This window comes from Beta vulgaris, chromosome 2 (genome assembly GCF_026745355.1).
Source record: "Beta vulgaris subsp. vulgaris cultivar EL10 chromosome 2, EL10.2, whole genome shotgun sequence".
NCBI lineage: Eukaryota > Viridiplantae > Streptophyta > Magnoliopsida > Caryophyllales > Amaranthaceae > Beta > Beta vulgaris.
This window is the reverse complement of record NC_079203.1, coordinates 17,912,916-17,924,856: the sequence shown is the minus strand read 5'-3', so window position 1 is coordinate 17,924,856 and position 11,941 is coordinate 17,912,916. Positions and strand designations below refer to the sequence as shown.

General features: G+C 36.7%; 1 protein-coding gene across 1 annotated transcript; it reads right to left on the bottom strand.

The window, feature by feature from the left end:
- Positions 1 to 496: 496 nt before the first annotated feature.
- Positions 497 to 8,013, bottom strand: LOC104887229 (ADP-ribosylation factor-like protein 8c). The gene is made up of 6 exons (XM_010671822.4): positions 7,732 to 8,013; positions 3,887 to 3,968; positions 3,771 to 3,803; positions 3,572 to 3,693; positions 1,323 to 1,484; positions 497 to 949 (listed from the first exon to the last, which is right to left on the bottom strand). The coding sequence occupies exons 1-6, from the start codon at positions 7,767 to 7,769 to the stop codon at positions 832 to 834; spliced, it is 555 nt and encodes a 184-aa protein (XP_010670124.2). The 5' UTR covers positions 7,770 to 8,013; the 3' UTR covers positions 497 to 831.
- Between the last annotated feature and the right edge of the window lie 3,928 nt (positions 8,014 to 11,941).

Sequence of the window (11,941 nt, the reverse complement as noted above, 5' to 3'; positions counted from 1 at the left end):
TATCGATTTAGTCCAACCCAAGTTATTCCGGAAGTCAATTTGGGTCGATTTCACCTTATTCCATTCCGACCAAATTCACCCAACCCAGATACCGACCGACCCAGTCCCAACCGACCTAGTTCCAAGAGCCCCCTCACGCATTTGAACTTGTCCCAAGTCCACCCAAACCCACCCATTTCCGACCCATGGCACACTCACACCCAGATTATTCCCCATCCCAAATCATTCCAACCCAGGTTAGCTCAACCCAAACCCACCCAATGACCCAAATTGACACCACTAGGATTTAGGAGAGCAGAATAAGAGAGAAAAACAAAAACCCATATGATGAGGAGAGATAGAAAAAAGTAAATACTAAATAAGTAATATTTCATTTATTTTGAAACAACCAAAAAAGATAAATATATTATTAATTTTAAAACAGAAGAAGTATTAAATTTAACCCCAAAATCCTAAAACTGGATTTTATTTTGATTAAATTAGACTTGGACCAAAATAAATCGAAACCGCAAATTCAAACTTACACCTTTATTAGGAACTTTACAAGATACAAGAAATAGGCTTCACCGAGGATTGTACAAGATTGCATCATTGACAGACATGATCAATCCAATTAAATACATTATAAATAACAACCTAACAGAAACAAATACTACCTTGGCATGCATTCGCTACCTAATACGCTGGCAATGATTCTACAAGCAGGAAAGTGGATCATAGTTGCCGCATTTTGAGAGACTCACTTTCACACACCATTCCAACTAAGGTGTTTCAACCACATTCATCGATCAGATCAAAGAGAATCACGATATGAGCCTTTTTTGCGCTGGATTATTTGGCAACTTTTGAATGCTTGATAAGCCAATCAATGACCATGTCTATGTTTATAGACTCCTTGCATGAGATCATGTAACAGCAAACCACCCTATCAGTAATTGACTGTAGGCCTCTGCAATAAAGCAAGGGAATGCAAAAAAAAAAAAAAAAGCATCACGAGAACATCATGAAAATGTCGAAAACATATTCTTTGTGTCTACTATGGTAATAGGCTACATTTCTATCTTAGGCCGTCCAACAATAATATACTACTTCTGATATTTAGTAAGTTAGCTTTTCTTATATTACCCTAAATTATACCATCAACTAAGAAAACTGAACAAAGACGATGTTGATATGACGATAAATATAAAAATATGATGGTTTTAACTCAATCACTTGGAGAAAGACCCAAAACCAAATGTAACCTATTATTCAGGAATGCAGGGAATATTAATGAGAAGTTCAGGATATTGTTAAACCGTAGCAGATTTCACTGAACTCACAGCTGATCCATTAATGCTTGCTGTGCAAGAGCTTCTGACTTGTCAATTTTGTTACCAAGAACAAGCAAAGGAATCCCAATTAAGGATGGTTTTTCCAGAAGTTCATGTAGCTCACTTCGGGATATTGGAACACTGTCTCGGTCAGCAGCATCTACTACGTACCTGCATTAGATGCAAGAAGGCAACTTAGGACTCTTGGTGATGGTACGAAATGCAGATCAGATAAGCTACCCCATAAAAGTTGGTGATAGGAATTAAGGAATACTCAATTGTTCCACTCTTCAAAAAGATCAACTAAAGAAAACAAGAATGCAAGGTAAAAGGATCAGCAATGAAAAATCTAATTAAACAATATTAATTTTGATATTGCTCACTACCTGATTACCACAATCAGATAATAAAACAGAACACATGATCTAACACAATATTTCGAGCTGAGGCAGATTATCATCAAACGTATAATTGAGGCAATTTATTTGACAACATGGGTGTACAAAGTTTAAGTTAGTACAAAAAGGTCATAAGCCATTTAGCATCTCATAGATTCCAATATACATGTAAATACACACACTTGGTAGAAGGTTATGGAGGAAGATGATCCATGTGGACAACCACAGGAAATAAAACATAGAGTCATGGAGCCGAAACCAATGGCGGATCAAGAATTTTAAATGAGGTATGGACTCTTATAGGCTGCCTTAAATCATATAAGTAGCCCTGGCCTAATTATCAAATTTGGACATGCATAATTTCAAAATGGAAAAGTTGATAAACAGTCCCAACTATGGTTATTCCGCCATATTCAGCCCCAAATATTGAGTATCTCACATCAAGCCAAACTTCATGTCTTATTTTACATGAGTGGTCCCATATGACTGGCGACCGGCTATAATTGGTAAAAGACTATATTCCTTTTTTATTTTTAATGTCTACTGAGCTGCAATTCTTCATCTTCTTTGGCAAAATCACCACCCACACAACTTAATCTGTGAGCTCTATCTGCTAGTGCCTATGTCTTTCTTTCTTTCTTCCTAATCTAATAATTAATCACGTACACCTGCTAATTCTTCTCTAAAACTCAACCAAATTTATCAAAAATTTATTTCCCACTATAGTACAGTTAATAAATGCTAGTTATTGCATTGAGAACCATCCTAGTTTAAAGCTCCAAATTAATGTTAAACGAGTACTGTTTGAATGTTGATTGAAAGTAGAAGATACAAACTGAGGTAGAAGAAGATAGAAAAAGAAACAGAAAAGATAACATCAGACAGAAGAGAAAAATAAGTAGAGATAGAACAGAGAGAGAAATAGAGATAGAGAAATGTTTGATTAATTTCTGGAATAAATATCTAAGCAGTACAAAGTGGTATTGATTGATTATGGTGGGTATGAACAGCTGGAATGGACGAAGTTTTCGGCCAATTTATGCCAGAAGGAAGACACCAACATCGATTTTGTTGATTTATGTGGAAATGGTGATTGGGCGCAGGGAGATGTTTTTGTGATTGATAGAGAGAGAAAGTAGAGAAGTAGGAGAAATGGGTGTTCTTAATGTTGGTTAGGTGAGCACACATGACCAGCAACAGACCACTCTTGTAAAATACAACATAAGATTTAGCCTGATGTGAGATACTCAATTACTAGGACTGAATATGGCGGAATGACCATAGATGGGACTGTTTTTATCATATTTTCCTTTCAAAATATGAAAATACTTTTCAAAATATTCATATTAGATTAAAATAGATACAATTTAAAGGCTTGATGAAAACATTAAAAAATGGGAGTACGATGCAAAACCAAATGTTTTGAAACCCATAATATCTGATGTTAATCATAAAAAATAAAGAAGAAATAAGTGAGAAAGGCTTCACATGATTAACCATAGAAGCAACTAGGGCATTCGAACCCCTGACAGGTGTCGACAGGTTGTGCTACAAATTGGTCCGCCCCTGGCCTAAACCATTTTATGGGATTAAGGCTTTGACGTTCTTCTTGTTGCATGGAAGCAAGACTTAGGGAAATGGCAAACACATGGCACAAAGAAATAGTCTCTCCTACTGGACTGAAGTGCCAATTTGTACTTGAAAAGACGTCCTATTGGCAGACATTTCATTTCAACACATGTCAAATATCAATCTTACCTGACTATTGGACCACTTTGATTATCGCAGTGAACTAACCACTAAAACAAGTAGACAAAATAATACTACGTACAAAGGAGTTTATTGAGTGAGAAGAATTACACAATTGCAGAGACACCGCGACAATAACGCTCCCACATTGAGCGAAACCTCTTTTGGCCTCCTAGGTCCCAAAGCTTTATTGTCACATTGCCCTTTGTAACTTTGCGCATATTAAACCCCACCTGGTTTATGGAGTAAACTGTTATTTGTAAGATGATAATCACTTGATAAAAAAAAACTTCTATGTAAAGATACCTACAGTTGGAATCATATCTTCACTGTATCCTCCTGTCTGTTTTAAGAAAAGTAACAATTGTCAAAGAAACACTAAGAATAAATGAAAACAGAAACCAAAAAAGTTATGCCACTACTCACAGCGATTGCATTAACAAGGGATGTCTTTCCTGCATTTTGAAGGCCAACAAGGGAGAGCTCCATTTCCTGTTTAAAAAACAAGCTGGCAAACACATACAATAATAAGAAATTATAAGCCTCGCGCAGTCCTAACTCCTATCTCCTTACAGTAGAGCAAAAGTTTCTTGTAGTCTATATACATTTTCTTGCCAATAAATAATGTTTGTGCCACTAAAAGTACTTTTTCAAAAAGAAAGACACGACATAGCCAGAAAATGGAAAGACTGAAGAGAAAAGAAACAAATAAACCCACAAACAATAGAACACAATGCACAAAATCGGCACAGAAGATCAGACACCACATAAATTAAACAAACATATCATTGCAGATCTCTCACAACAAGCTGAAAGTAGCATCCTGATCTTATCATTTTATCTCAAGTAGGAGTAGGGGACAGAAATACAAGCTTCAAAAAACAAGCATGATAGACTAACAAGTGAGATCAAGTTCTATGCCATGATTTAACCAGTGGATATTATATGAAAAAGACCAACATATTCCTCCATGCTTTTTCTCCAGCAATTATCCCCCTCTAATTGCCTACTGGGTTCTGAAAAGTACTCTATTGCATATAATATTCATGTAACTTGTACATGCAAATGATGGTTTCAAAGAAGAACAGGCTAGTGGGAAAATTTTTAACTCAGATCTATAAGATCTTGTGGGTCTATACCAGTAAGTACTAACGGCTAGGGCAAAGCACATTGCAGGAGGTGCACACATCATGGCGCAGGGTCAGGTACCCTGTCTACCGGAAAGGACAGTTTCCAGCAAGTCAAAAGTGATTTGGTCCATCCGCCTCTTGCCTATGCACGCTTTTTAAGCATAGGAAGTAGAAATTTCTTGGAGTAGGATAATGAGTCAATTGTTTGGTTAACGAAAAAAAAATGGCGAAATGAGGTAAGTTGAACTTCCTAGAATCTCAACATCCCACAGCATGGAGGAAGTTAGTTACCTAGAGTCTCTTGGGAAAGTAGAAATTCCCATAGGAATTTGTTTCCACCATTGTCTACCAAACACTTCAAGCAAATTCTCAAGATTTTGGTTTTGGATAATATTTGGTATGAATTAGAATTTCTTGGGAATTATGACTTGCCATATGAACCAAACAAACACTAAGAGAACGCCAACTAGAAAGAGAACTTAAGGATTACAAATTGTAGATCTACTTAAGTTATTGATGCATTGAGTGTTTAGAACAAGGATTAAGGAATTTTGCCTCACTTTTTTGAGAAACAGCAAAGGACCATTATACTCTTTCTCCCCCAATGTAATTGCTAGATGACTTTTACACATAATTTAGGAGAGAGTAGATGATTTGAACCGGCCTAGGGGGAGAAGTGTTGTAGATATTCCGGCCTAGGAAGAGAAGTGTAGTAGATATTGCAATATTATTCAGCTAGAAGTAGCTTGAGGGGCAAGGAAGAAAGTTAGTTGAAGGAGAAAGAGAGAGAAGGAAAGTGAATCAAAATTGTTATGTTAAAGGAGAGTAATCAACAAGAAAGGCATCGAGAATATATTGAATTGTCAATTTAGTTTGTTCAACTAAGTTTAGGAGTGAGTCAAGCTATTTAAAAGCTTTTTTTCCTGACGAAAAGCCATCCAAAGCTTCACATCGATCTTTCTTTTCTATAATTTTCCATTTTATCAATCAAATCATCATGTTCTTCACTAATTAAGAATGTTATATTTCAGTTCACTACAAAATAGTGAAAACAAGATAAGCCAATTATGATACGAACGATGATTAAACAAGAACCAGCCAAACCAAACAAACCCGGAAATTAACACTCTAAATCCCAAATTAAACTTCACGGCTGAATTTTACCAAGCTTCAAGAACATATATTAAAAGTAAATAATATAGTCAAAAGTGGATGGACAAAGAAATAACTCAATAAGTAAGAGAACGATATAGAGAGAAAAAGTGTTAATGTCATGGAGAGAGAAGGGTCCAAGGGTTAATTGAAAGGATTGAAGCCTTCTAAGACTTTGCAGTGATGAAGCAAATACAAAATTACAGTCCTTATCTTGCACTTGGAATAGGTGATCCATGTATGCTTATTCATTCTCTATTACTTCCTTACTTCCTTCCTCTGTCCCCTCTCTCCCCTACGTACAAAAGCACTTGCAAATAAATACAAATTTTTCTTGATGTGTTGAAGTAGAGAAACCATTTTTATGTCACAATTGACTACATGCTCCAAATAAGTAAATTTTAGTTTTAGTATCAATCTAGTTTAAGCCCCTAAGTCCCATATGATCAATAAAACTGACATCATATTGGCATTGCGATGCACTGACCTCAATACTTAACATTACAAAGAAGTCATGATGGAGTGATGTGCATAAAAGATGAGAACATGGTCTTCCACCAAGGCAGCTAAAACAACAGACTGTCATAATCCTTAATGCTTCTATTATCTACAGGTTTTGGAAGAGCTTTTCTTCAATCTTTAAGGAGTAACACAAGTGGAAATCGATACATATGTACAGGATTTAGCAAACAAAAATTATTGAGATATGAACTTTTATATATCAAAGGAAATGGTTCAAGGATCATCTAAGCAAATCAATGAAACGGGTAATGCTGCTAGTTAGATGAACCGTTCTCCCAAAATCAAGACCAGGAGCTAAATGCCAGAAAATCATTCCCTAATATCATTCCTTTCAAAGCATGCAAAGTACACAGCGGACAAGAAAAAACCCACAAAATACTGCTTTCCTTTGGCATTCTAAAACCAGAATGATGTCCCTTTCATCGATACCGATAGGGACCTATATTACAATGCCATAACTCGAAGCTATCACTTTTGTTGCTTCTAAACCAATAAAGACAGATACGAGGTACGGAAGCCTTGTAAGGCCGCTAATGGTGCATATTACGTTTTAGAAGCAAAATTATGCAAGGTTACTTTTTTTCTCTTTTAGCAAAGAAAAACAGAAGCGGAGCATACACTGAAACACAATGTAAAACTGAGACATTGGCTACTATGATGTGTTTAGCATGTTCGCTGAGGCTCCAGAATGGATTTTAAATTTCTAACTTCACTGAAGCTGTGATCATAATAACTATCACTTCATAAGTCCATCTTTCTACTTGTCCGACTTCTTTCTGCAAAAAAAGATTGAGAGTCCTTTCTCCTTCTCATAAATATTTCAATTACTTAGATTTCCATTACCAAAAGCGCTGCTTTCTCCTGTTCCATAATGTCAAAAGCTACAACATTCCACTTAGGTACAAAATTTTCAGGCAAGGAGAAATGTGACTGAAATATTGTTGTGATTATCTGAGCAGAGAAACTGCTCCATAATGTCAAAGCAAATATTTACCCTTCAAAACATACATGACATGCTCACAAACACGATGACCATAAAGTATGTCAACTTCGAGAACTCCAGTTACTATCACAGTATCACCGTTTCCAAGAATTGCAGGAGTATCTTAAGACCATGTATGACATTTATCTGGGCTAATGCCTAATAGCATATACCATTGTTCATGATTACATTTCTCATGTCTATAATTTCTCATGTCTATAAAACAACCTCCTTGATGATTTAAAGCCCCTCGACAATTGATTTACAGCAAGCAGCAGAAAGAATAAAAATTCAATAACATTTAATTGACTGCCTATTGAGCATAGAACTTCACTTTATTAGCTAAATTTATCCAACTTCTATACATGAAAAATATAAGAAATTCACCAAAATTTCATGGCTCATAAAACAGGAAAAAACACAAAAAGCGGGGAAAAAAATATAACTTTAATCACGGAAAAAGTAGAATTTCAGGAAGAAAGTACCTTCGAAGCCAGTTGAGGAGAGAATCCCAGATACCCATTGCAAGAAAGAAGAGACTTTGAAATTCTAGGGTTTCCTGCTAACAAATGCAATTCAGAAATGATGAACAAGTTAAGCCCCAGATATAAGAAACTCTGGTATTTTGAGAGAGCAAGTAAACAAGAACAAAACGTTGTAAGGAAGCAATGGAAACTTCGTCCATTTGGCGGTTTCCTTTTCTGAAAAATGTCATTTGCCATGATTGTATGTTAACCTCATTTCCTAAATTTCTATGTCACACACACGATTATGTGGATCAGGCCTACCTGATCTATTAGCAATAACTGTGGTCTAGTCCAGTACAGTATGTTTCATCGTATGGTCCAAAGTGGCATGAATTTGGTTACCGATAAACAAATGAAGTTCAACTCTTGAGCAAAAAGAAAAAGGGTTTTGTTAAATGTCGCCTTGAAATTTCTTACCAATATCCTATATTTTTCTACCCAAATACATGGGTTATATCTAATACTACCTCCTTTTTTTAATAAGTGCAACACTTCCTTTGTTTGGAATAGTCACAATAAGTGCAATCAAGCTCAAAATGGTAAAAAAAAGTTCAATATTATTGCAAATATGCCACCAAAAAGCAAGAGGGGACCACAATTTTTTTGTTTCATCACTTGAATTACTCTACTTTATTGTGGTCCCAACTTTCTCTCTCTACATTCCTTGGTATTCCCCCACTTTCTCTATGTTGCACTTATTAAGAAACGGAGAAAGTACATGACATTTCTTCCTTTCCTTCTTTCCCTTTCTTTATTCAAACCCCCCACACTTTCCATATTTTTTATACAAATCACCACCAAACTTTCTTTATTCACTTGCATTATTGACCAAGGTGTTTGCCGGTGTTGACCAACATTGATCGGCGTTGACCAACATTGACCAACATTGACCGACGTTGACCAATCAAGAAGAATCACATCCAACGTCATGGCAAACAATGTGAGTTTTTTTTTACGGAAAATTAGCCAGACGCCTAAATTAGGCATTTGACCAGTTGGTCAGGCGCCTAAATTAGGCATTTGACCAGCTGGTCAGGCGCCTAAGTTAGACGCCTGAACTTGAGATTAGGGGCCTAATTTAGGCGCCCAACTAGCTAGTTAGAAGCCTATTATAGGCGCCTGACCAGATGGTTAGACGCCTATGTTAGACGCCTGGCCGGCTGGTTGGATGCCTATTTTAGGTGCCTGACCAGTGGATCTGATATTTTTCTTTTGTAAAAGCATGATCTAACTTAGGCGCTTAAAATATCAGTTTAAGCTTAAAATTTAGAAAAACTAGTAGAATAATATCTTTACATGGTAGAATATATGTAAAATTTAAATGATAGGATTTACTATGTTTAAGTAGAAATGTAGAATTTACATGATGTAATATATGTAGATTTTTAGCATATTATAATAGTTATATTTACATTTTTAACACATCAAATGTAGAATTTACATGATGCATTATATGTATATTTTTAGCATATTATAATAGTTATATTTACATTTTTAACATATATCCTTTGCCTAGAATAGATGACCTATTCGACCAATTGAAGGGAGCGAGTGTGTTCTCGAAGATTGACTTACGTTCATGATATCATTAATTGAGGGTAGCCGATAAGGATGTACCTAAGACTGCTTTTGGAACGCTTTATGGTCATTATGAGTTCACTGTAATTCCATTTGGGTTAGCCAATGCTCCTGCTATATTTATGGATTTAATGAATAGGATCTTTCATGAGTTTCTAGATAAGTTTGTGGTGGTATTCATTGATGACATACTAATCTATTCGAGGAATGAAGCTGAACATGATGAGCACTTGAGGATTATTTTGGAAACAGTGATGAAAAACCAATTATATGCCAAGTTCTCTAAGTGTGAGTTTCGTTTGGAGAAAGTAGCGTTTTTGGGTTACTATGTGTCTAAGGAAGGAGTCTCAGTAGATCCTGCTAAGATTCAAGCTGTGAGTGAGTGGCCAACTCCAAAGAGCGTATCAGATATTAGAAGTTTCTTAAGTCTAGCTGGCTATTATAGGAGATTTGTGAGAGATTTCTCGAAGATAGCGAGGCCTATGAGCAACTTGATGAAAAAGGAGTCCAAATTTGAGTGGAGTGAAAAGTGTGAGGAAGCTTTTCAGATTTTGAAGGATCGTTTAACCTATGCACCTATTTTAACCCTACCTGATGGGAATGAGGGATTTGAGGTATATAGTGATGCTTCGAAAAATGGTCTAGGATGCGTGTTACAGCAGAATGGGAAGGTAATTGCATATGCATCGCGTCAATTGAAACCTTATGAGGATAATTACCCTACCCATGGCCTAGAGTTAGCTCATAGGGTTTGCATTAAAAATTTGGAGACATTATATTTATGGAGCAACTTGTAAGATATTCACATACCATAAGAGCTTGAAGTACATTTTCACCCAAAAAGACCTCAATATGAGGCAAAGAAGATGGCTGGAGTTGATAAAGGATTATGATCTAGATATCCAGTATCATGAGGGGAAAGCAAATGTGGTTGCTGACACCTTGAGTAGAAAATCGAGTCATAGCTTGAATGCCTTGATAGTCCCTCAGGAATTGTGTCGAGATATGCAAAGATTGAGTTTAGAAATTTTAAATCCTGGGGAAAGTGAGGCAAGACTTAGTACTCTTTCTTTGGGTTTGTCAGTTTTCGACGAGATCATAGACGGTCAAGTTGGTGATGAGCACCTAGATAAGATCAAGGAGAAAATGAAGCAAGGTAAGGAAGATGACTTTAGATTCATGATGATGGGAGTCTAAGGTTTAAAGGGAGGTGGTGTGTACCGCAGAAGTGTAATGATCTTAAGAGACGCCTTATGGATGAGGGACATAATACTCCATATTCTGTGCACCCTGGGGGTGATACATTGTATAAAAACCTTAAGGTTATCTATTGGTGGCCAAATATGAAGCGAGAGGTAACGGAGTATGTGTCTAACCAACCTGCCAGAAGGTGAAAATAGACCATAAGCGACCTATGAGGAAGGTTCAATCTTTAGAGGTTCCGGGATGGAAGTGGGATTCTATTTTTATGGACTTTGTGACTTCCTTACCTAAAACGAGAAGTGAATATGACACCATTTGGGTTATTGTGGATAGATTGACCAAAATCGTCGTGTTTATACCTATTAAGGAGACATGGAAAAAGAAGCAGCTCGCTAAGACTTACATTAAGCATGTGGTAAGACTACATGGAGTTCCAAAGGATATTATTTCCGAGCGTGACTCTAGGTTTGTATCGAAATTTTGGAAAAAGGTCCAATTAAATCTTGGGACAACATTGAAAATGAGTACAGCCTTTCACCCTGCGACTGATGGATCTTGGGACAACATTGAAAATAAGTACAACTTTTCACCCTGCGACTAATGGCGAGACTGAGAGGACTAATCAAATTATGGAGGACATGTTGAGAGCATGTGCGATTGATTTTCAAGGTAGTTGGGAGGACCAATTAGATTTGATTGAGTTTCTTACAACAATAGTTATCATGCGAGCATCAAAATGGCACCTTTTGATGAGCGTCATGTCCTAGAGCCTGAACTAGTTCCGATCGATAGTAGCCTCACATATGAGGAAAGACCTGTCAAGATTCTCGACAGGGAAGTGCCTAGTACACGCAATAAGGATGGCCACTTCGTGAAAGTCCTTTGGTCTAACCACGAGTCTGAAGAGGCAACATGGGAAACCGAAGATGATATGAGAAAAAAGTATCCAGACCTATTCCTTGAGGTGAGTCACGAGGGCGTAACTCGTTTTCTTTAAGGGGGTTAGAATGCGATAAATGTCGCGCTTTTTGTCTATTTTTATGAAATTTTCATGCATATGTATGCCTATGTTGGGTAATTTGCACACGTTAGTGCAAAAGAAATAGATTCTCCGCATAAGAAAATGTGTTCATAATGGAAACATTTTCTTCAAAAACTTTGGCAAATTATTCTTGCGATTCGACCAATTTATTTCGACGTCAATTATCTGAATCAGATAGTTGCCCGATTTGCTTGGGGCAGCAGAATCTTGTCATCATCTATTCAGGGATTGTCCTCTTGCTCTAGAAGCCTGGGTTATTACTGATATCATGCATCCAGGCCCCGCTTCCACTCATAGTCCTTTTGCAAATTGGCTCATGCAATGCATTTTTTGGTTCACGAAGGA